The sequence below is a fragment of the Sturnus vulgaris genome, chromosome 13 (assembly GCF_052056855.1).
Source record: "Sturnus vulgaris isolate bStuVul1 chromosome 13, bStuVul1.hap1, whole genome shotgun sequence".
NCBI classification, from domain to species: domain Eukaryota; kingdom Metazoa; phylum Chordata; class Aves; order Passeriformes; family Sturnidae; genus Sturnus; species Sturnus vulgaris.
Window position 1 is genome coordinate 7548036 of NC_142255.1, and position 25351 is coordinate 7573386.

The 25351-nt window shown below is 39.8% G+C and overlaps 1 protein-coding gene and 2 long non-coding RNA genes across 4 annotated transcripts; 2 read left to right on the forward strand and 1 right to left on the reverse strand.

Annotated features, from left to right (window-relative positions):
* Positions 1-18016, reverse strand: LOC148222228 (uncharacterized). Its single transcript, XR_015806492.1, has 3 exons — positions 17835-18016; positions 16881-16982; positions 1-7553 (listed from the first exon to the last, which is right to left on the reverse strand). It is a non-coding gene; the product is annotated as an uncharacterized LOC148222228 (long non-coding RNA).
* LOC148222229 (uncharacterized) lies at positions 7388-15340 on the forward strand. The gene is made up of 3 exons (XR_015806491.1): positions 7388-8526; positions 10643-10867; positions 14942-15340. It is a non-coding gene; the product is annotated as an uncharacterized LOC148222229 (long non-coding RNA).
* Positions 17193-25061, forward strand: MNS1 (meiosis specific nuclear structural 1). Of its 2 annotated transcripts, XM_088172504.1 has the most exons (10): positions 17193-17270; positions 17678-17767; positions 17966-18093; positions 18571-18673; positions 19492-19721; positions 20444-20660; positions 20739-20846; positions 21999-22256; positions 23168-23293; positions 24744-25061. In XM_088172504.1, the coding sequence occupies exons 1-10, from the start codon at positions 17268-17270 to the stop codon at positions 24840-24842; spliced, it is 1362 nt and encodes a 453-aa protein (XP_088028630.1). In that variant the 5' UTR covers positions 17193-17267; the 3' UTR covers positions 24843-25061. The 2 variants fall into 2 exon arrangements, with proteins under 2 accessions (XP_088028630.1, XP_014729439.2); XM_014873953.2 differs by lacking the exon at positions 17193-17270 and having other exon boundaries at positions 17537-17767.
* Positions 25062-25351: the final 290 nt, after the last annotated feature.

Consider the following 25351-nt stretch of genomic DNA (forward strand, 5'->3'; position numbering starts at 1 on the left):
TTCTGATTCAAATGTGAGATTCTATGTGTGTGCAAATTACCTTTCATCTGTATGATGTTTCTTAACCTGTTTCTGGATATGTGTTTTCAACATCCCTTTTATTACAAGTGATTGAAAATGCCCCTTCATTTCTAATAGTTGTAAATAACCTTCAAAATAACAATTAACAGGCTTCACTTTACCAGTGGAGTACTATATCACCTTTGGCACAGAAAACTAAAGCTACTCTTTCCTTCTCTCACAAACACATTAACATCAACTGTTTTAAATATTATTTTATTATTATTTTTATTTGTATAATTTTGAGGACAAGTGAGTATAGGAAGGGGTCATTTTGTTCTACAGTGAGTATTCTAATGGGTTGCAAAACTGTTAACAAGCATTATGTCTTCTTGGAACCTGTAATTATTTTCTTGTTGAAAATTACCTGGAGAGATCAGTGAGTAGAAGAACACAGTATCAGAATCCTTTTTTACCAAGTGTCTAGAAAGAAGATTCATTGTTACCAGAGCAAATGGGATCTCTCAATCTGAAGTGTCCATTATTTACAGAAGTTTTGAGAATTGTGTATATTTCGTGAAGTGAGAATCATGAAGTGAGTTACCCAAGCATTAAAATCCGAGCATCTCTGAACCTTGAAAGCCAAATCCTGCCGTAGTTTGGATCCTGTAGTGTTTATTTTCTGTTTGAATATTGAGTATTGAGTGCTTCATATTGCAGAAAGCCACACAGTTCTTTGCACCAACTCTGAAACTTTGGAAAGCACTTGTGTGAAGGTAAGAAAAAATGCTTCATAGCAGTGGGGATAAACATAAGGCAAATATGTCTATGAACAAGACAAATATCTCTTCTAAAGGAGGGTCTCTCTTTTTTTTTTTGTAATTAACAGAAATTAGGTTCATTGAACATTATTGTATGCTCTATTATTGAACCTAGGTCACACTTTTAGTGGGGTAACTAGAGCAAGTGAATAACAAGCTCCCAGTAGCTTACAATTTCAAACTTGCTACATTTAAGTGAGACAGTACTTTTAGTCCTCTGGTTGCATATATTGGTCTGAGCATTCAGAACGTTAAAAATGGTACATTTACTAGACTTCTCTTGGTAAAAGACAGGCATTCATTCTGGATGATGAAGATGAGTTTTACCAGAATACAAAATTATCCTAAACCACTGACTGAGTTTAAACTTTGCTCCATTAATTTCAACCCTCTGTGGATGCACAGGCCAAACATCAGTAACCTGCAAGATTTGTTAAAGGCTTTACTCTTCAATTCCCACTGGGGCATTTTAATTTTGACAGCTGTTAAAATTCTCAAACTGGAGCTCCACATCGGTATTCTCTTCCTCACAGACACCTGTAATGGGATTTATCTGTTTTCTTTGTTATTCCCTTTGCTCGTTTAAATGTAATGTGCATTTCTCATCAGACCACTGGATTAGTTCTATATAAATTACTAAAATACACAGATACATGAACACACATATGTTTGTCCCAGAAGAACAGAGCATGGTATTTTGGATGTGATTAAAAAGGTGGACAAAGATAAATACAGCACTGTAATCCTTGTGCATTTCTTCTGTAATCCTTGTGCATTTCTTTAAAGCACAAAAGACATTTTTTATTATGTAGCCAGGAAGGTGCGACCTCTTCTTGAAGCCTCTCCTGAGATTTTCATCTTTCCTATCTCCTCATCACTGGGCTGTGTTCTAGGAGTGGAGAAATTAATTCTGTTTATACTTCTGGTGCTCTACTACCAGTCACAGGCTCCTTCCCTGACCCTCCAGTTCATCTCTTCTGATTTATATTAGTTGGAATTGCGGTTTTGTTAATTGTATTTTCCTGGAGGGTTTAGTCAGATATTGGGTTGGTATTGTATTGCTTTAAGGGTTAATAATTCCAGGGCCTTTGTTCTGCAAATTACATGTAAATAGATGTACTAATGGTGTTTTCACCTGATGTCTGATAGAGATTCCAATTGAACCAGTCTTGCCTGCCTTGGTTCATCTACGGTGCAGGCAGCTCAGGATGCCAGCCTTGTGTTTGCACAGGAGTGAGCTCAGAGGAGCTCAGGTTCAATGGCTGGTGAAGCTGAGGGAGGGATGGCTGAGCAGAGCAGCATTGTCACTGCCACGGGCCGGGCTGGCTGGGGCTGGGGGCAGCCTGGGCTAATGGAAGGTGTTCCTGCCCAGGCAGGGGGGTGGAGCTAGATGATCCATAAGGTTCCTTCCTACCCAAACCGTTCTATGATTCTATGATAGTATTTGATTTTACAGCCTGTATATGAGGCACACATCAGTCAAGGCTCACTTTTTGTGATAAAGTGCTACTTAGTCACTTGGAGGTTGACACAGACAGGGATAGACTGTGGCTGTTTAGTAACTGATCTATGGTCCTGTAAGAAAGAAACAGTAATGCAAGGAAACGATGTAAAATACTGGATCTGAACAAAATCACTTCTGCTTTGCCCTGGCGTTTTATTTTAGCTGCTTAGGGAACTGGTAATTAACACTGCTATTTTAACTGTGCAACTTTGGCTTTTTAATCCCAACCTGCTTATTGTAATTTTTCGTTTCACAGCTGCAGAAGCTCAATCCAGTATACATGGTATAAATATGGTATGCTTCTCTTACCTAGTTAACAAAAAATCCTGTATGAACTTGACAGTGGGAGGTTGGGGAAAGGAAGAGTTTCAATGAATCTAACTCTGAAATACAGAGAACAAGCAATTTTCTAAAATTAACCCTCCATGAAAATCTGGTTAAGCAGAGAATATATAGTATCTTTTGTAGAAACAAAGTATTTCCTAATTTCCAATCCAGTTTTTTTATTTACTGTTCCTGAGCAAGCGACCAAGGCGTAATACTCAAAATACAGGGAGCAGCATTAGTCATACAGAACCGATTTCCTTTGGAACAGTACAGACAACTTTGGAGTTACTAAAAAATAAAAAAAACCCTGCAACATACTTTGCATAAATAACAAAGGTACGTTTTGAATCTTGTTATTATTTTCGATGGTGTAAAAGTCATATTTGCATATTTGAATAGCCAGATTTTGACATCTCATCTAAAGCCTTTTCCTGACGTAACTTAAAAGCAGAGAGTGTATAGTTTCTAATAATAAAAATCTTTACTCTTTTTTAACATAGGCACATACTAGTAAAAAGATGCTACCTGTGCATCAAGCATAAAGAATAATGTTGTCTTGTTCTCATGTGTCAAAATATTCTTTATGAGGAACGGTATATAAAATGTACAAAGCAGGATAAACCAGCTACTAATACCTTCATTACTGCCTGTCAACAAATGACAGTCCTATCAGTAAATGAATGAGCTAGCAGGGATAAATGGACAGGTTATAGAAATTGCTTTCACAGTGATCTCTAAACACAGAAGATGCAGTTTTAAGCTTTCAAATTTCAATGCAGTCTTTTTGGCAAGAGGAACATATGAATGTGTCAGGTGTCAAAAAATGTTTTACTCTTTATATTCCATAATTAAGCTTTGTAGTATTTTTATAAATTTTAAATACCTCTTGTGAAATTTCAAACTGTGTGGCCTAGCATTATTAGCATTATTATGGACTGTAGAATTCAACCTACTAATTATACTTCTAACAAGTATAGTTGATGGGGTTTTGGCCTTCCAGAATTAATGGATCTCTTTGTCTTGCTCGAGGCATATGAGAGCTTAATACTATGAACAAAATGCTGATCTGACCTTTGGTTACAGGAGGCAATGCTGGGACATAATAATTTTGAGGCTCATTCCAATAATAAAATTACAGTTTTCATTATGACTCTGCAAACATATGGCAAACAGAAAACACTTCTCATAGATGAAACAACAGAGCTTCCATTAAACCTCTGGAATGACTAAACCCAGTAAATTGTTAAACACCAAAGTATTTGTTTGTTATACTTTGTTTAGTTATTTAACACCTGCCTCCTTCCTGCTTTAAGGTATAATCAGCATTAGAAATGCTATTGCTAATCAGGTTGTCAAATCTTAAAGCATATATACAGTTCTTGCTACTTTAAAGCTGTACTGCTGCTGCTTCTTTCAAGCTGCACCTGATGTTTACCTGAGAAGCTGTGAAAGAAGACTGTATTTCTCATAAAGTAATTTATGAATATTTATGCACCAGATGGTTCTTCAAGTGCTGGCCAAAACTGATGGTGTTTAAACCAGAGAGATTGAAAAAGATTGAAGAAATTCATGGAAATAGCCATGATGGAGTAATATATTTGTGACTTCTAACAGCTGATTTATTTATCCATTTGGAAGTATATTCTTGAGCTTTACATTCTTGCTTGTGCATTTGATACTGTAGTTAGCCTGTGCTTTTAAGAGCATTCTTACTGCTGTATATAGCACAAGATTAGCAAAGGCTGAAGGTGTGATGATGCTATTAATATGAATATCTGTCCATAGGGTGCCTCAGAAGTCAGACCACGAGTTTGAAAGACAAAGATTTTGAGATGTGGGCAAAGAGAGGAAGCAGGGAGAAGTGATTGTTTACTGTAAAAGGTGCATTCCATCCTCCCCTTAGTTGTGTCTATTTTATGCAGTTTAAATCAGCTACATTTCAGTACATTTATTTTGATGTATTTGCCCAAGCACTTTGTCAATTCCCAAGTAGCATTTGCTAACAGACTGAATTTTGGTGCCATCATCTGTTGGCCATGTACAATTGCAGCATGGGCAGATGGGGATCCTGAAACACTTCTTGTATTGCTTGTTTCACATACAGCTTCATTTCTTGTGCTCACACTTTATGTATCGTGCTTTAAAAAAGCAAACACAGAAGTCTACACAGTGGAGCAGCCATTGTCTGTTGGGCTGGATGTCATATGTGAATATTGGCACAGGCAAAACTAGGGAAATAAACTAGACAGTGTGAACTCTAGAACTACATCTATAAAGCTGATTTTACAAAGCCACTTTATGTCATAAACTATAGGTGGTCCTGATACTTGGCAGCAACAGTATGTACTGGTTATTTTTCTATTTGGGAATTTCTGCTTTGTTTCAATAACGAGTTCGACTTGCATGAGCAAAACTATTCAGAAGTAGTTAGTGACTTAATTCTGCACTAGGTAGTAGAGCTCAAACTCCCGATTTTGAGGGGTAAAATATCTTGCCAGTAATGTGTATTCTCTTCAAGACTAGCTTCTGCAGAAAGATGATTGGTTTCTTTGCTTTACCAAAATGGTGTCTTTACATCCAGCAGATTATCCAGAGACAAGATTTAACATGATTCTTACTTGCTGGTAGTAGATACATACACTATAATTGGGCTTTTCTAGCTGTGAGATGGGGTAGTAGTATGAATCCTGTCCACATTTAAGGCTTCTTATCACTAGATGAAAAACTTCTCTCCATTTGTAGCTTCAGCCTCCATTTATGAATTTCTATCCAAGTCCAACAAAAGAAATAAGTTTGAATATGCTGGAGAGATGTCTGGCCTAAGAGTCACGGTTTTCACAATGAAAAATGAGCCTTGGCTGCACCTCAGGGCTGTATGCTTGATGCTTGTGGATGCAAGTCATTGTCTAGAGACGTCTGTGTCTGAGTTGATGTTTTTCCATTAAGAGGCAGTGCAGAGAGCTGCTGACATGATCTCACCCTGAGGTAGATGTTTCTAACTGGCAGGCACACCTGCCTTCTATCCATCGTCAGTAACAAGATTTTGGGAGTTGGTACGGTCTGAATTTTGCTAAGGTAGATCTCATACAGTACAGCCATACTGTCACTGCATTTCTGTCACGGAGAAACAAGCTCCATCATGAATATTTACAAAAGATTGTCAACTGAAAATTAATTACTTGGAAAATCCCTAGACAACATACTGGAAACTGGCCCAGCTCTGAGCAGAGGGTCAGACCAGACAACTGCCAGAGTCCAGTCTACCCTCAGCTTGTGTTTCTGGGTTTAAAGCAGGTACCCTTTCTCAAGGCTGAGAACCAAGGGGAAAGCTTTCTCTTGTAATGTGTGTGGGATTGCTGTGTTTGATCCTTAGCAACCAAACAGATACATAACATTTATAACTCAGTGACAGATCTGTGCTGCACAGTAAGCTGCCCAGGTGGACTCAAAACTTGTCACTGATTTTCTCACTCTCTTAATCTTCCTGTTTATTCTATGCTTCATTAAAGTCAATCTCTGCTGGACAGACTGTCACTCAGGCTAGGCCAGTCCTGCTGTCTGCACTCTCTGGGGATCACCCTTCATCCTGATAAATGGTCTATTAGGAGAGCACATGTCAGAGAGAAACCCTTCGTGAAGCTAAATAGATTAGAGCCTCTTCCCTCTGAACAGTCTCAGTGGAATGGGGTAGGCGTGATCATTAGAGCAGATTTAGAATAAGATGGTAATCCTCAGGATAGAAATTACTCTGAGTTTACAAAGGTATGGATTAGTTCTAGTAAATATATGGGGTGAAAACCCTCAATATTAGCACTTGCCACCAGAACAAATGCAGCGTGATGGTCTGGAAGCTGGTGAACTTTCTCATGGTGCCCTCTTGGGAATTGAATAGATCCAGCCTTTCTCTGTGCTTTTATAATACCTTTCTATACCTACTGCAATTGCCAGCATGAAGGAGCTGTAAAAATTCAATATTTTTGCAGTGCAGTTTAGCAGCTGCAGGTACATTAGGACTGGTAAAATGACCAGCAAAGGGAGGGGATTTCTGGTTCTTACAGACATCATATCCCCCAGCTGTGGCATTGTGAGTCATTGCTGCTCTGTCCTTGTTACCATGATGTATTTCGAGGGTCAACAAGACCAAAAAATCCCTTGCAAAAGCAAAACCTGCCGTTGAAATCATGTTTACAAGTGTGATTTAGTATGTGGCATCACACACCCAAATGCCTCTGGTCCATCTTCTGGTGCTGCCTTTACCTGGTGCAGGTTTCCTCGGGTGGGGCATGGGGAGGGGACAAAGAGGCTCAGGTTGCTCCTGTTTGTTTCTCTGTGGAGTTTGGGTAGTTGTAGGGATGGGAAGATGAGCTCATTGTTGCTCTGAGGTTAGCAGATATTTAGCAGAGGTTGCCTCTGTTTTGCAGACCCTCAGGCAGCTTCAGGCTCTCAAAACTGCTTTTCTTTTAAATTATTTTTTTTAATACTTTTTTTTCTCCTTCACTTTCATCTTTCCTTACTCTGCATTACTGGCTGAGGTTGATGGGAAAATGAGTTCCAAGCTTTTCCACACAGCTCTCTGTGTCCTGAGGAGCCATTTCCATTGGCAGCACAAGTTTCCATGTCTCTGGTCTTGAGCTTATTCACTGCCCTGTGTTGCAGGGATGCCAGTGGGAAAGGAAAAGCCTCTGCAAAGAGTAGGCAGGCGAGATCTTGGTGCTTCTTTTTTGTTGCTCGAAGGAACATGCAGAAGCTCTGATTTTCACCCTTGTTGGAGCCAGTCCAACAGAAACATCTCAGTTCTCTTGGCACCAAAGAGAGTGGCAGGTCCCCACTGGTGGCATTTGCACCAAAAATGGGAAGGGAATGCTGCCAGAAGACTCTCTTGTGAGAAGAGTGGCTGTCACCTAGGAAGAGCATAGAAAAAGATTATGCTGAGGAAGTTAATTTTAAATGAATTAAAGGAAGATAAGTTCAGATTTTCCAGCAGAGCATCTTCCAGAAAAATAAATCAAATAAAATAACAAAAAGTTATAAACGGCAAGTTCAACATTAGTTTCAATGAAGGATTAAGCAAATATGTAGACTTTTTAATAATAGCAATAAAAACATACAAGTATCATAACAATATGCATGTTGTAAACTCATGTAATCACTTGCAGTTATTGTTCCTAAACTGCATCTTGCTTTTTGCAACAGTAATATATTCTCTGTCTGCCTGGGAAGATTTAGTAGACAATGGCTGCAATGATGGTACAAAAGTTGAAAGAGGTAATGTGGGGGAGTTCTAGAAGACTCTTTTCAGCTCTCTCTTTTGTTGTCATTTATTTAAATGCAAATCTTTCAGAGGAAAAGAAAAAGTCCAAAATCTGATAAATATTCAATAGCCTTGGTGCATTCATGAATGTGAGGCTGAGGTTATGGAAATGGTGAGTCATACAGAAACTTGTCCAAGGAAACAAGGCACTTCTGTTAAAGGAGGAGCAGGGTGCAGCAAACTTAAATTAAGCCAAGGCCTAGAGTGTATTTTAGTGTCTTCTAATAGTGAATTTTAAAGATCTACTATGTAGGAAAATAGTCACTTTGGTCATTTTCAGGCAGACCTAGGCAACTCTGCATTCAGACAGCTGTAATTAGTGCAGCCTCTGCTCCCAGGCCCAAGAAGGACAAGTGCCTGTGATGTTACTGTGAGAAAAGCAGGTGGTTACCAAGCCTGAGACCAGGTCACTCCACAGAGCAGGAGTCAGAGTTGAGGGTGCAGTGGGTGGTGTCCTGGAGTGTGTTTCTGCTGTGCTCTTCCAGGCCCTGGTTTGTGCCACTAGAAGAGCTCTCCCCAGCCAGGATCCTCTCCCAGGGCTGGACACAGTCTGATGCAGACAGGTGCTAAAGCTCATTTTCCCTTTCTGTTCCTTGGTAAATCAGTGTTTGTACTCTATGACTTTTGGACACTATGACTTTTTCCCTGGGTAGCATGCCCAAAAATGTGGCCTGGGGAAACCCTTCTTTTCCTCTGTCAGTCCTGAAGAGGGGCAAGAGAGACAGCTCCTCCACCGGAACAACATTATAGAATGCTATAAATATGCTAATTCTTTAATAAATTAAGGTTAAAACTTACTTGACCTATTTAAAAAATGTTGCTGTTTCCAGGATACCAACAATTAAAAAGGTACCTGAAAGAGACCTACAGAAAAGCTTGGGTGTATGTCATGAATGTCATGTTATTTCATGGCTTTACATTTAAGCATCTTAATTACCACATCTCCTTATATTTAGAAGATTACCAACTAGAACAGCTTCAAAACTTTGTGCAAATGAAATCTGCAGAGCATGAAAAGAATTCACGGTAAACATCTTTTGTTTGTAGGTGGAGATGACAAAAAAATGTGTGGTTTGGTATTTATTGTGTACTGGTATTGTTACTCTTGTCTATTTGCTATGTTTCTGCCATACTTCATTTTCAGTTTGTTACAGAACTTTGTCTTACAGTATGACATGACTAAGATTATGTTTAGAATTATTATTATAACGTTTGCTTGTAAGCTCTGCCTATTTTATTGCTGAATTATATACATTTTTAGCAATATCATTTAGAAAATAAATATCAACAAATGTCTAGGGATTTTTTTCAGGTTTTACTCAGATCAATTTAAATTGTTGAAATCTTAGATAAAATAAAATACAGCTTAGTAGAGCCTATAAATACAACCTTAACATTCATTTGTAAGTGACTAGGACTGGCCAGAAAATTACTGTTTACGGAGGGTTTCCATACATTTTAGGATGAAAACAATCTATTTTTTTTTTTCATGGCTTCTGGAGGAAAAAGGGACAAATTCTTTATCTGATGCAGTTGAGGGCATGGAAGGTGGATCTTCTATATCCAAAACTACTGGCTAGTTAGTATTATCTATTATTTAAGATATATCTCACTATATAGCCTACATTTTCACATCCCACTTTGAAGGCACATTTTGATTATTATTGGTTGGTTGTTTTCTTGTTTTCAGTTGAGGACAAATTGCTACAGGGGCTCAGGCTTCTGTCCTCAAGCTCAAGGTGTCCAGAGAAGGATTTGCACAGAGGGACTTCCTTCTACACCTTAGGCCTGGCTTGGTTGGACACCTTTCCCATCCTAGGCTGTGTGCAGAGTAACAGGATGCTTTGCCATGGCTTGCTAAGCCAGCCTGGGAGCCAGGCAAGGTGGACATTTGCTGCCGGAAGGAAAGGAGAATAAGTTTTTCCAATACTGAATAACAATATACTGAAATTCAGAAGAAGAAAGCCCCCCTACTAGAAATAAAATAAAAATGTATAGTCCTTCAGGAAACCAGCATACATTGCATAACAAGCAGATAAGAATGAATTGTTCCTTTCAAGTCAGTTTTAAAAAGAGGAAAATATTTAGAAAGTGAATCTTGCAGTCTAGATAAAAGCAATTTTGTTTTATGCAGCTGCCAGTGAAGAGTCCTGCTGCAGTGGTAACTTGAAAGTAAATAAGCATTAATTATTTACATGAATTATTTAGAAGACACAGGATAAAAATGAATGAGTATTAAACCAGAATTAATCCACTGTATAAGCACTAAGGAATGTGTATGTGTTCCTAGCAAATTGATAGTGACATCCATTTGGAATCTCAGTTTACATCCATAAAAAAGGTGTAAGTGAATGTTTCATCATCTAATTGTAAATACATTTTAACTAAAATGCATGAACTAACTGTTAAGGATCAAGTAACTTAAATTAGAATATCTACAGTGTATAAAAACAGACATGTCTGGCCAGATGGTGTGAGAATAAGAAGTGACTGGATTTCAGATAAATAACAAGCAGCTAGAAATCGTGTGCAATGGGATTCACCTGAGCACTACACGTTAAAACAACCTGCAAAGAAGAGATGAGGCAATTTGAGAAAAGTTTGGATGTTGGAGGAGCAATGAAAAATCTCATTTAACACACAGATACTCTTGGTCATACTTTTTGCTTCTGTCTGCAGAAATCAGGTCTCAACAGAGCTCTCGAATCCTGGAGAAACTGGATGAGAAGTGTCATTCCAAAGCCACTGACAGAGAAGGAAGAGGAGTAATAGTACTCACATGTAAAAGAAGTGAGGCAAGCCCTGAAAATTGCTTCACAAGAGGAAAAATTGAGGAATTAGGAGTGCCCAAAAGAGTACTTTGTAGTACAAACACCTGTGGGATGGGAAGAAAATACTAAACAGGTAATGGAGATCTGAGAGAGTAGAGATAATTCCTCTGAAAATACTGAAGTGAGGTTCTTGAACTACAGATGTGTATCTCTAGTATACATCTGGATAGATGTGGAGTCAGGAAACAGTTATTTTCTAAGTTAAAGGCCATGTGTGTTGCTTTCAAACATACATCCTATCTAAAGGGCAAGCCCATGTTAAATGTTTTCCAAATGAACTTGGTTAAAATTTCAAAAGTATGGGTGGTTGGGAAGGACAGTTTCCAGCATATCTGACAGTAGAGGAAAAGTAAACTGCTTATCTTAACATAACTTGTAAAATTCTGTAGGTCACCCAGTTTCAGGTCGTGTGCCCTTATTAAAGCACCAAGCATGCTTCTGGACTAGTTACAGTAAAAAATGAAGTTATGAAGTTGTTCAACAGTGGTGTTTATCTGTTAGGACAGCACAGTGTTCACTGATTCTTGTGTGAGTGACAGAAAGGTTAAGTTAGAGATCTTCTGAAGGAGGACTTTATTAGCCATAGGGGACAAAAGGAGGGGAGAAAAGGACTGACAAAGGTTGTATACAAAGAAGCTTTTAATGAGGATTTGCCATAAGGCAAGATAATAGTTCTTGAGTGTTATGAACTGCAGAAACTGCATGAACAAATTATATTTTAAACACTTAATCTGTTTTACAAACTATGTACATTCTTCTACTAAATAAGATGAATTTGGATTCAAGAAGTAGCACATCCTGACAAATCTTCTCCTGAAGGCATCCATTAATATAAATCAACAGTAGCAATTTTGTTTGATCATTTATTTGCAGGAATCATTAAGGTTTATTAGCATAATTATTCCCTGTGGGACTTCATGTCACATAAATGAAAAATGGCATTATCAATATTTAAAAGATAAGTATGTAATGTTCAGAGTACTTAAACAGTACTCTGCAGGTGGTGTCCAGCTGTAGCAAATTAGATTAGGTTTGATTTTTAAATTCTAGAGAAATAACTAGAGACAAAACTAGATTCCTTATTGTGCAAGGCATAATCATGCAGCCAAACTCTGCAGTTATTCATCACTGTACATGTGTGTAACACCATTCTCTGATTTCAGAAAAGCAACTTGTCTTAAGATACCAAGGGGGAAGCAAATGTTGCTCGCTGGTGGAAATCCTTCTGTAATCTTATCTTTCTTATTTTTAACAGTTCTATATGATGACCTGAAATTTTCTCAATGAAACAACACAATTTTCTCCCTTATCTCAGTGAAGACACAGAGACAGGCTCTGCTTTCCTGCAGGAGCTCTGAAACCAAACTCAGCTGGTGCCTCTGTACCAGCGCTGTGATCATCCCAGTGCTACCAAGAGCTTGGCTTGCAGGAGCACTTTGTGAACAAGACACAGGGACTGATGCACAGCACAGCCTGTGGCTAACACTGTGGTGGGAACATTTCACAGACAGGAATCTGTGGATTTGTCTGGCCCACAGCAATGCAGAGCCAATTCACCACTTTGCTGAGGAATTTTTGTTGGAACACAAAATTGCTGTTTTAGCGGCAGCAAAATCAGTAACCACTGTGTACTCTTCTCCTCTCTAAAAGCTCTTGAATAAAACATCAGTGATTTTACTGAACGTGCCCCAGGACTCCTCCAGACACATCCCTGTGTGGGGCAGGGAAGCAGAGCCTCCACCAGCCTGGGGCTCATCATGATGCTGTGCCAAGGCTGCTGGGCAGGAGGAAATGCCAGCATAAGAGATGGATGCAGGCAGCAGAATGACTTTCACCTTGCTCTCAGCCCTTTCTGGGACTGATGTTTGTTTTCTGTTACTGCCCTTCAGTTGTCCTTTCTGTTGGTTGGCTTGAGGTTATGGCTACAGATTAATTTGTTTAATACTCTGTTGTTGGCAAATGACATCTTTTTTCTTAGAATTCTGCTCTTTGCTAAGCTCCCCTTTGGAGTTCCTCAGCTTTTTAATTATTCACAAAAGCTGAACTGAATTCTTTGGAATTGTGTTTGGTGCATGTAGGTTGCAGGAACAAAAGGGATTCTGCTTTCTTCGAAGTAAATTTCTTGATGCTTTCAAGTCTGCACTCAAGTTAGAACCCATGCCAACAGCTGGACTTGGTGCTTCTTTGCTTGGGGAGTGGCCAGTCCCCAGGAAGCATGTGCCATCTCACCCTTTTGCTTGGTGTATGCTTTTTTATGGGTGCTGCTATGGGGAGAGTAGTAAAGCTTAGTACTTAATAACTGATTTCTCAATATGTCATTCAGCCTTGGGAATTGCAAATCTTCCTTCTGGAGGCATATGTTCTGATGGCATTACATACAAAATACTGAAAAAGAAACCATGTTCAGTGCTTAATGACAGCCAAAATCAGCTAGGGGTATGATCACTGGGCAGAGGCCATGACTGGTTTTAGTTTTCCCTCTGCCCATTCAGCTGGACACTTTGGGAAGCAGGTGAACTTGCTTCCAAGTTACTCAAATGCTTCCTCTATCCCCTCACAGAAAAGATAAGGATAGGCTAGAATAGAAAAAAAATCAAATCTTTCCTTTCAAACTAAAAGCTACAAATAAGCTTGTTATCTTGAAGGGTACTTTTGGACAAATACTTGTATCAGAGGTCCCATCAAAATCTCAGTAAACAGATAGTTTTAAAAAATCTTTTACAAACAGAACTTTTATATTCATAAACCTTTAGATTCTTTACTAAAAATATTCCATTCACTTTCCTAAGTAAGGACTCAGTCCTTTTGTTTGAACTTAGGTCTCTGTTCTCTTTCATTGCTGCAAAAAGCAGAAGTGTCATTATACCAGTGTTTTACAATATTTTTGCAGAAGAACTATATTTGCTGTCCCTGTACCAGATATTTAAAAAAATTCTTAAAGGTGAAGCAGAAAGCCTGGTATTCTCAGCAGAAAGCACTTGTGTGCTCTCCTCAGAAAACTAAGTCCTACAACTAAATGCTTATTAAACCCACATTTGTCTCATTAGAAACACATGTATTTTTATTGAACACATTTGAAGCACTGAGTATTTGTGTTCCTTATAATATTTTAGTCTAGAGTCCATAATGTCATGAGTAAGAGATTGCTTCTGCCTACTGCTGCTATAGGACATGTTTTCCCTCCTACTGCAGGGTAATTAAAAAAAAGTAGTGCTAAGACTGCGTTGACAGTGATAGCCCCTTAGCTGCTAAATCTGCTATCCCATCCATCACTAATCTCAAGCAAGGCAAGCATTAGTTTCTCTGTGACTTATCTAGGTCCTTACTAGATCAATAGCACAGCTCAGATGTTTCAGTCTCTTCGCTGTTAATTCGCATTTTTCTTTTCATCCAAAGAAGGTAAATTACCTCACAGAGAAGCTGTGCTATCCCCAATAGTGGTTTATAATGTTGCAAAGTCAGCATGACCCACATATCTTATCTCAGCTGGAATGCATTTGTCACTGTCTCATGTTATGATCATCTGGTAAAATGCCCTAGAAAAGAGGTAAACCTGCAAAATGGCTTCACCGTTTTCATTTAATGACCTTTTCTGCTATGTGTTCCTATATCACCTTCAACTGAAACTGCTAAATAAAGGGAACTTACTTTTAACCTTTAATGCTCCATTTCATTGTTTTTACTGTTAGCATTCCTCAGCAGTCTTCTGCTGTCAGGAGTTCATCAGTGGGTACTGATACTGAGTTTAAGAACTGACTTATTTATCGAGATGCTGTGTTAACCCTGAGAAAGGACTGTCGAGTTTAACTCTACATTTTACAGTTGGCTGCTGATTATCTAAAGCTTTTCAGGCTCTGGGAGAGTTTAATGCTCTTAGGAAAAAGAAATGAGAATCAGGTCACTGACCTATAGCTGTAACCAGGCTTCTGCAAGAAGAAATGCTGTGTGGAACAAGAGTTTGATAGCAGTTATGCAGATGGGACTCATTCCTTTCCATACTATAGGAAGGTAGATATTTCATTATCTGTTATTCTAAAACTTCATAAACTATGTAGTGGAAAGAAAACGTAAATATAAACACACTGGATTTCTAAGAAGTCTGACATAGCTGGTTGCTAAAACACTGCTTTTTTTTCTCCTTCTTTAGGAAAGCAGAGCAACTCTGCCTGGACTGAACTCTGCTCTGCAAGGATGAAATTCTTAGGTCTTTAACTGAGAAATTAATCAGTGCCATCAAGGAGCTGTGCTTTTTGACATGAGGAGAAGGTAGGTCTGTTTTCAGCAGTGCTTTATTTCTTCCCAAATAAGAAGGTACAAGGGAGGCCCCTCCAGGGAGCAGTGACTTGCTGTGACTGCACAGCTGGGAGGAGGAGCAGCAAAAACAGGTGCTGCCCTCTCAGGTGGAGGAGCAGCACCCGACTGAGATGACCTTGATGAGGAGGAGAACGGGATGTGCTAAGAGGGCCTGGGCAGAAGAGCTTTGCCAGGTGCAGGGAGCAGAGAGCTAACAGGGAGGTGCAGTCAGAGCCTGGGGGCTGGAGAGCAGCAGTGGCTGCAAACTGAGAAAGGGGAACTTCTGGCTGGATGTAAAGGGAGGAACTAAAAAATTAAGATTCCCAAGCTTTAGGACAGCAGCATGTAGTTCCTGGTGGTGCTCTCAAGAAGAGATGAAATCAGCAGTTGTGTCTAAGTTGAGGGAAACCATTTTTTTCCATCTCTTATGTATTCCATTTAATGGAAGAACAAGGCAAGGGCATATTGGGTGTTTCTGGTGGGGTTTCTTGGTTATTTTTCCCCGCCTTGTTCTCTATGTGGAGTGACTATGTGCTAGAAAGTTGCTTACCTTCCTTTGGAAATCTGCAGGCACAGTTGACTGAGCTGTCCCTGTGGCTTAATTAATGTAGGGGAAAACAATCAGGAGATTAAAGGCAAGAGTTTCTGAGCACAAACTACCATAAGGTATTGAGGACAAAATAATTCCTAGTTGCATTTTTTTTCTTCTTTATATTTTAAGCACATTTCAGCAAATGTGAAATGTATAGGAAATAAAAGTACAGTGTGGCTCCAAGGACTGCAAATTTCAAAATATTTTTCCATTGGGAATCTTTTCAGGATATTAGTCCTGTCTTCTGTCTCTTCTGTGAAAGATACACTGCTAAAAAAAAATAGTTTACATGCAAATGCAACCCACCTCTTAATTTTGAAAATAACTTTCTGAACTGACCCATTGGTCTCTGGTATATATTTTGTTCAAGCATTTTTACTCCCACTTTTCTGAGTGCCTTGCTGTCTTGGAGACTGACTCAAGGTATGTTTGTGCTTTCCTTTTAGAGGGTTGCTGTTCCAAAAGGAGTATGTCATGTGAGCAAAGATGGCATTTTACATCTCAAGGTTATTTGTTCATATTTCTTGAAGTGAAGGGCAGGGATTTTATTTTGTTCTTTTGATTGGTAAGAAAGAAAATTCCATTTATTTCCAGTGAGGCACATATCTGTTTACTGAGAGAAAGGGACAGCAAAAATCTTTTTCATCTTTATCCCCCCCACCACTTGCAAAGAAGAATTAGACAATGTTTATGATCTTCTTCTGTCTCATCTCTCTCTGCATATATCTTTTTAAAGACCTTGTCTTCTGTAGTTCATTTCTCCTTCCCCAAGCATTGTGAGAAAATACTTTTCTCATTAAAAGGACAGAGAATAACCAAACCTTCAGAAAGAATTCCACCAATTTGGGAAAATGTGTAAAAGATTTAAAAACATACAGACACATCTAGCACTGCATCAGTAGAAACAAGCAGACTTGTTACCTAATTCTCAGAGGTGTTCTTCTCTTAAGCTTTATAAATTTTAATAATTTTATAAAGTAGGTGACCTTCATGAATTTGAAATACTGCTTTAAATAAGCTTAAATGTCTTTAGTTTTACTTAACTGTGTGGAAAGGAATTTTAAGATGACGAATGTGGGTGGGCAGAGTTTGGGAAACTGGAAAAACTGTAGGGAGTAGTTGTGCTCTGTGTAAGGTCTCTCTGGAATATTGAGGGCTGGGTTTTCTTGCATAAAGCATCATCTGTACCAAGCAACCTTACCAGAATCATCTGTTTTGATGATGTTCACAAGGTTCATGTTTTGGTGTTGTGTTCCGCCCTGTGCCTGTATCTCCCATACCTACTGGAGATTCATCGTCATAGCTGTGAAGGAGAGAAACTCTTAATTAAACGCTGCCACCTGGGGTTTGTGTTTGGAGGTGAGTCAAGTGCATTAATTTAAAGTCACGATTCAATAAATGCTTTTAAATACCATCTGTCGAAGTCCCCCTCGCGGTGACGTCACGAGCCTCTTGCCCCGCCCACTCCTGGATCACGTGCCAGGGTCTGCTCGCCATCTTGGCCAATCAGCGGTGACCATTTCCCGGAAGTGAAACTGGGCCCTGGAGCCCGGCGGCGCCGCACGTTGCCACGGCAACTGCCGGCAGGATGGTGAGAGGGAGCCGGGGGTGGGGAGAGGGACCGTGAGGGAAGTGGGATGAGGGGGCAGCATGGGGAGCGAGACCGTGAGGGGAATGGGAATGGAATGGGGGGCGGCATGGGGAGCGGGACCGTGAGGGGAATGGGAATGGAATGGGGGGGCGGCATGGGGAGCGAGACCGTGAGGGGAACGGGAATGAAATGGGGGGCGGCATGGGGAGCGGGACCGTGAGCGGAGCAAGACTGGGGATGGCATGAGGAGTGGGAGTGGGGGCAACTTGAGGAGCGGGACCATGACGGGAGAGGGAGCCGGGGTCAGCATGGGGAGCGGGACCGTGAGGGGAGCGGGCTCGGGGGCGGCATGGGAAGCGGCTCCCCGCGGCTGTCCCGCGCCACCGCCTCTCCCTTGTTGCCCTCAGGCGTCCGAGGAGCGGGAGTGGGGCAGACGAGCGGCCCGGCTGCGGGCCGAGATGGAGCGGGAGCGGCGGATGGATGAGGCGCTGCGGGCGGTGAGAGCTGCGGGGCGGCCGCGCTCAGGGAGGGGGAGGCTGACGAGAAGCGTTGGTCTGGCTTTACCTTTGCCTGTCCAAAGTTTCCCCATTATCATTTACTGGCTTGTATAGTCTTGCTTTGACTGCACAGTCTCCTTGCCTTCTCCCAAATGTGCGTGTGCGAGAGTTGGTACGGGAATTGTTCGTTCTGATCAGGAAGAAGAGAACAGAAAGCAGAGAGCGCTGCAGCTGGAGCGAGAGGAAAAGCTGGCGGCTGAGCTGGCGAGGAGAGACCTCGAAAAAATGAAAGATGAGAAGATCAGGCAACAAGTCAGAGCAAACAGGTAATTCAGAAATTTCCCAGCTGTATCAAATTGGCTGCTCCAGTTACCAGGATTTGAGAAAGCTGTAGCAGGAGCGAAGACGACTCAGACCGAGAAGGAAAAGTTACTTTGAGATCAAAGTATAATAAAAAGTTAATTTTAAGCAAATTTTGCTAATAAAAAACGTTGATCCACAAAATTTTCGTTTTGAATATATGTGAATGTACACGTGGGCATATCTGGGAGCATATATGTGTATGTATGTGTGCCTGTGCTTATGTAGTTAGAAGTATGCAGAACTGTTGGTAGCACATGTTGAAATATATTTAACTTGTGTTTTTAAATGGATTTTTCTCTTTTTCTGTCCTTTAACTAAAGCAATATTTTTCATCAGGGTTGATCTGATGAAAAATACTGTGTTTAAATAGTGATGGAAACTTAATTTTTTCCCCTAGATACCTACCCCCTTGTAATAGGATAATTTTTTTCCCCCTCCAGTCTTGAACTTCGAGAGTTAGAAAGAAAGCTGAAATCTGCTTATATGAATAAAGAACGAGCTGCACAGATTGCTGAAAAAAAAGCTATATACGATGAGAAAATGGTAATTAGTGTATCCTAGCATGAGTCCCATAACTCTGTGTATGGATTGTGCAGAAGATTTTTCCTCTCACCTTTTTTATCTAAAATATTGTTCAAGCATTTAGTGTTATTGAAAATATATTTTGTGTTATGAAGGGTTAATTAACTGGTAATAACTAGCTATAAGAAAAAAGTTAACTTTGCTATTGCAATTGAAGCAGTGGTGATTGAATTAGCTGTATGAATGGTTATAGTTGTTATCTTACTGGTTTTATAATATTTATCCAAGTCAAAACTATTATACCCTTTGTACAGTAAGTGTTTACAGTGGTGAATCCTTACCTCAGAATCTGGTTGTTGAAAATAACATTACTGATGTTAAGCAGTGATCTGAGTAACTTCAGAAAAACTTGTAAATTTGTATTTACATATAGAAAGATATTGGTGATCAGGCAGGTGATTCTGCTGACGTTGATGCTTTGTGCAGGGTTCAGTGCAGGCAGTTGCTGTACAGCAATGTGCTCATTGAGGGTCTTCTCTGTACCCCTGCCTCATTCCAGTCATTGGGCTGATCTGAGTCCCACCTGTGCTCAAATGCCCAATACTTTGTTAAGTATTTTTGGTGCTTCTCAAGTTGGTCAGATTGTGAGGGTGCCCTTCAAGGGTTCTACTGACTGGATTAAGCTATTAAGCATATTAAGGCTCTGTATTTATAGATTGAGGTGGAAGATATTAATTTCTGGTAATGCTGCATAATTCCTTTCCATACTGTGTATTTTTTCATTACAAGTTGTAGTAGTGGGAGTTAAAAGGAATCTTGTATTGCCTTTTTCTCCCTAGAAATGGGAGGATGAAGTAGCCCAAGAGATGAAGGAAGAGTACAACAGGTATCTGAAAGAGGAAATGTCTGCAGAACTGAGGCGACACCAGGAGAAGAAAGTGTACCCTCAAGAACTGGACAAGCAGGTTGAGGAACAGGAGAAGAAGAAGCAAGAGGCTTATGAAGAGTTTCTAAGAGAGAAACTTATGATTGATGAAATTGTAAAAAAGATCTATGAAGAAGACCAAATGTTAGTTATTTTGAGTTTTCATTATTTGTTAATTTAAAACAAAGCAACTCATATAATTCTGCACAGGAAGCTAATTTGTATGCACCTATTCCATATAGACTAAGGCCCATTTTAGTTTTCCTTGGTAACATTTTACTAACAAGAGACTGACGTGCATGAATTTCCCTGTTGTAACTTCAGAATGTCCCAGTCATGGGACAGTCTTGTGTCCTTATTCCTCAAATATGAAATCCAGCTTATTTGCAGGAGGGCTTCCATTGGGCCCATCATGCTGGACACAACAGCATAATGCACATTTCTGCCTCACCTTGTGTCCCTGCCTTGCCACCAGATGCTTTGCTTGCATGTCTTAGGAATAGGGAGGGAGGTTTCTGAGGGCAGGGTATTGTGTGTGGGAGAGTTTAGTGTAAATAAAAAGTTTAGGGGTTGTGGTGGGCTTTCTTCTTTCTCTTTGATGAGGCATGTATGAAATGCAGCAACAGTGAGTACTTCTGTGTATCATTATATAACAGAAAGATGTTAGACATAAGATTCCATTCTTGGGGCAGTTTATTAGTAAGTATTTTCAATTTAGCTATCTAGTTTCTAGCTGAATGGTTAAGGAGAGTAATTGAAATCTTAGTCTTAGGAATATGTTGTTAATAGTAAGCATCTTGTTGATTAAATGTTATTCTGCAGTATGTTACATAATTATTTGACTTTTTTTTTTCCGTCTTCTACAGGGAAAAACAGCGGAAGTTAGATAAAATAAGAGAAACTCAGACATATATTGAAGAGTTTATAAAAGAACAAGCTATGTGGAGGAAAAGGAAACAGGAAGAGATGGAAGAAGAAAATAGGAAAATTATGGAGTTTGCCAACATGCAACGACAAAGAGAAGATGATCGGATGACTAAATTTAGAGACACTGAGGAGAAAAAACAGAAAGTTCAAAACATGGTATCAAAAATTGAAATTGTAGAAAAAATGGTTGCATGTTTTTGTTGTTCATTTAGAAACCTTTCCTTCTTGTAATAGGTTGCCAAGACCATGGAAAGAGAAGAACAGAGGCGGAAAGAACAGGAACAAATCCGCCAAGATCTGTATTTGGAAGAACAAGAAGCCATGGAAAGGAAGAAGGAGATGGTAAGTGCTGGCAGGTACAGGAAGGGGTTTTTTCCACACTTTGGATTTCTAAGTCTGCAGTGTTGTTTGTGACTTTGGGGTTTACAGTTATGTTCTAGCACAAAGTATTTATTTTCAACTCTATTTCCTAAATGTTCACAGTCAGACAGGCAGTTTGTAAATTAGCTTAGGTTTTGGAGGGAAAATTTTGTACTTTGGATTTCCTTTTGTGTTCCTAGTGTATTGAAGTTTTAATTTCAACCAGGAAGACAAGTGAAGGTTTTGAATACCCTTATGGCTCCATTTATACATTTATTTACCTTGTGAAGGAGAATATCACTAACTTTCAAGTTTAGATTTAAGCTAAACAGTTTAATTATCTGCTTTTTTTCTGCATATCTATTTTCTCTGGGCCTGGCCACACTGTCTTACCTTGCTGTGGGCGACAAACAAAATGTAACATAGGTTGAGATACCAAACACTGCGATTTTTAGAGTGTTGTTCAGGATGACTGTCTTGTTGATTCCCTTCATCATAGTGGTGAAAAAAAATCCGCTTTGGTTTTGGCCTTAATTTTGAAAATCTTGTGGCATTTGCCAAGCTGATTAATACCAGGAAGCACTGTCAGATTTGGAATTGATGCTAGAGTGGCTGATCTGGAAGAGAGACTAGACAGAGCAAAAAAGAATAAAATAGGTATTTACAGAAAGGCTTTAAAAGGATACATCTTGGGCAGGTGGGCACAAATCTTCACACTTCTATAATTCTGGTCCATCTACACACTGGGACTAACTGTCCAATTACAGCTCCAGATCACGAAGTCTCAACCTCCTGGCTTGCCCCCTTCCCTTCGCCATTGTTTATGCTTTTTGGGTAATGGTTGTCCTTGATTCCCCAGCTGGGAAGGGACTGCCCTGGCCAAGCACACTGTGAAGACAATCTACCAACACTCAACATGAAGTTTCAGAGTCAAATATCAGGCAGCAGAGAATCTGAAAAATATAGAAGCTAAAACTTAAGGCATCAGAATGTTTGCTGCAGTTAGTTATGCTAGAAGTTAAGAGCTACAGTAAATTTATTCCAAGATAAATACAGTAGATTGGCTGCTGCTGCTGCTGAGAATTTTTCAAAGCGTATTCAGTAATATTACATTTTACTAAATTTCCTTTATAGGCGGAAATCGAAAAGAGATTGAGGCAGCGCCTAGACTTAAGGCAAGCATATGAAGAGCACTTTGCTCTCAAGGCAGCAGCACAAGCAGCTATGAGAGAAGAGGAGGAAGCTCTCCGGCAGCAGATTTTGGCCAAGCTGGCTGAGGATGATCGCATTGAGCAGCTGAACGCGCAGAAACGGAGAATGAAACAGCTCGAACACAAAATGGCCGTGGAAAAAATCCTCGAGGACCGTCGCAAACAGTTTATTGCAGAAAAAGTGAGTTTCACGTGCACCTTTGGTTTGAGCACAGTCTTTAATATGGGAATACTTGTGCTGTCCTAAGGGACAATGCTGGTGTTGCTAGGGAAAAGTGATGGGAATTGCAGAGAATAGTGGGGGGAACCAGGACTTTGTTTTGGCTTCTGACAAGAAAAAAGTATTTTTAGAGCTAACCTTTTATGTAGCTCCAGAGGTTGGGGTCAACAACATCCCTGCTCCCCTGTGTAACTGTGTACTGCAAATACCTCTTCAGGAGCCATGAGATCAGCAACACAACTGCTGTCCAGTTCCACATCCCTGGACAGCTGCACTGATAATGATGTGTGAAGAGAGGAAGGCCTACCCTTGCTTTGAGGTTAAGTCTCTTTAATTGAGATCCGAGGAAGAAAAGGTGTAAGCTGAAAGCAAGGCATGGAATCCCATACTGCTATTTTCAGACCTGTTTTTACGGTATAAATTACCTGTGTAATGTGAATTGCAATTTCCAGTCATCAATGTGAGAATTCACACTTATTGCTCATTTTCCTGGATTAGAGTAGTAGAGCTGGAACAGACTAACTTGTCTGAGAGCCAAAAAGCCACCAGAACTGAACAATGCCTGCCTTCAAAAGGGCTTCTGACACCAAACACTTGGATAGCAGACTCACCCTATCACTTGCCATTCAGTTTTCTCTTTTGTCTGAGATTGTTTTCCAGTTGCCAGACAGGTATTGTTTAGATAAAGCTTTGTAGGGTTTTACATACACTTTTCCATCCTTTTCAAGGGAATATCCTGTGACCAGGAATTAGTAAGTGGAAGTTCAAAATTTACTCCACTAAGATTTTTTCTCTTTATGCTGCTGTGGAGAGTGGTAGAAACAAATGTTCACAGAGGTGAAATAGGACTTAGGAAAACTTGTTTATTGTAGGAGCGTGAACTTGAAGAGAGAGAGTTAGAGAAGAGAAGACAAGAAAGCATCCGTGCAATTATTGAAGAAGAGAGACAGAAACTCTTGAAAGAACATGCATGGAAATTGCTGGGTTATCTTCCTCGAGTAAGTGAACTGTATTTTAAATACTTTTAATGTCTGTCCTGTAAATTGTTTTTCTCCTGGATAGTTCAAGGTGAAGTTGCAGAACTGTGCGAGTTCCTGGAGTCAGTGGATGTCCTTACTGTGGCAGCTCACCTGCCCTCACCTCTTCCTTTTGCTTTTGAGTTGGGACCCATTTACAGCACTGCTCTTTCTGCTGAGGGGCTTTGGGCTCTCTGGCACTATTGATCACTTTGCACGTCCAGCGAGTTCTATAGCAGGGCTTCTCTAGCTAGAAAGGGGTCCACCACATCTTAAAACCTCTTTCCACCAAATTTCTGTTGGGGGTTTGGCAGCAATTTCTTGCAGTTCTGGGTTGTCTGCCAAGTATTCCATAACTATGGACTCTGCAGCAGTGCAATGAACTGCAGCATTTACAGAGGCATTACAGAGCTTGCTCTGTTCATCCCAGCGTTTTTAAAAGTTAAAAAGATGGAAGCAGTTACTGCAATAGGAATAAACTACAATTTGTTTTGTATTTGGCTTCTTAATTGGAAAGATCTAATGGTACACAAATGAGCAGAGAGCTGCCTTAGGGATGTAAAAATGCATTTACAGTAGGGAGGGAACTATCCAACTGGTTAAAGAAATTCTGCAAAACTGGAAAATGTTAAGTAGAGCAGAGTTAAATTTTTATTCAAATATTAATGAGATAATTGGTGCAGGAATTTTTAACACTTGGAGTGAGTTGTTCTCTAATGTATATTTAATTAAAAGTTAACTCATATTGACAACATTTTGATAAACTTACCATGTATGATGTTCTACTTCTGTGTTCTCTGCTTCAACACTGTGTCTGAGTTGGGTGCTCCTGTATCACATTACTTCACTCAAAATCGTTAAACAGCCACGTGCTACCAAATTGGAAACTTCCCAATATACATGCAGTTTGTAACTTTTTCCTCTTTTTTAAATGCTGCAAGGTATGTTCTGTGGATCATACATAGTTTTAGCAGTAAAATTAACTCAGAATTAGTTAGAAATTTAGATTTCTTCCTGCCTCCACTTCTCTTCCCTAGAACATAGTTTTTGATTTCCCAAGTAATTTCTTTCTTTGAGCTAATTCCAACACAGGTAAAGTTGGAGACAGAGCCCCAGCCAGGGCCTCTTTTCACCGTGCTTGATTTTACTAAACCTGCTCCTGTGCTATACTGACTGTAATCACTCGTGTCAGCAAGAGAATGCAGCTAAATGTTGTCTTTTGGCAGAACAAAAGGGAAGCTCTGGGTTAGCACTGATTTGTAACTCACCTGTTTAGGTTTTGTGACTGTTTTCAGGCTTGCTTAAAAGGTAACCTAACAGTATTATGGATATCATTATGGATACCATATTTTCTTCCATAGAAAATTTCAGAGATCTATAGTAATCTCTCTACTTTGTTTTACCTTCTGATGTTTCTTTCCCATTAATGCAGGGAATACTCAAAGACGAAAACGACATTAACATGCTTGGAGAAGATTTCAGGTTGGCTTACCATCAGAGAAGAGGTAATGAACTTTCAGAAGAGAGCTGAACCTTCCCCCAGCTCAGCTCCTGCTTTGCCACTAGGTGTCAGCTGATTCCCAGTGAAAACTTGGATTTGGGATTTGCTTTTAACAGTGAGGAATTCCTTTTTAATAGAATTAAAACCCTTCATTTTAAAACTGAAGTTCTAAACGGATGAGCAGTTAGTTTTATATAACTGTGTGCCCTACTTGCATTTTCCACCAATAAACTGTTCTGGAGCTCTCAATTATTGTCAGCTAGTCATGTAGTAATGTTAGAAATGTTTTCTTCAGCAATACAGCAGAAACCTAACCTAGCATGTATATTCCAGTCTGGATTAAAGGATTCTCCTAATGCACTAGTTTGGGGAAGATGTAGCTGTACTGGAATTACACTACTACGATCCTCATCCAAATGTAGTGTGTCTCATCTCCACGAGGTAGGTCTGAGGTACTTCACTGGTAGGATCTAAGCAGAGATGTTGTGTCATTCTGAGGTCAGAACTGCTGTTTATACCTTTCTTTCAGTGCATAAACT

Bases quoted from the DNA above. Each gene is read 5' to 3' on its own strand.
- MNS1 (XM_014873953.2), top strand. From the start codon at position 17,552: ATGACGGGAGAGGGAGCCGGGGTCAGCATGGGGAGCGGGACCGTGAGG. The intron at 18,094-18,570 runs GTAATTCAGAAA...TTCCCCCTCCAG, and splicing joins CAACAAGTCAGAGCAAACAG to TCTTGAACTTCGAGAGTTAG. The intron at 20,847-21,998 runs GTAAGTGCTGGC...TTTCCTTTATAG, and splicing joins TGGAAAGGAAGAAGGAGATG to GCGGAAATCGAAAAGAGATT.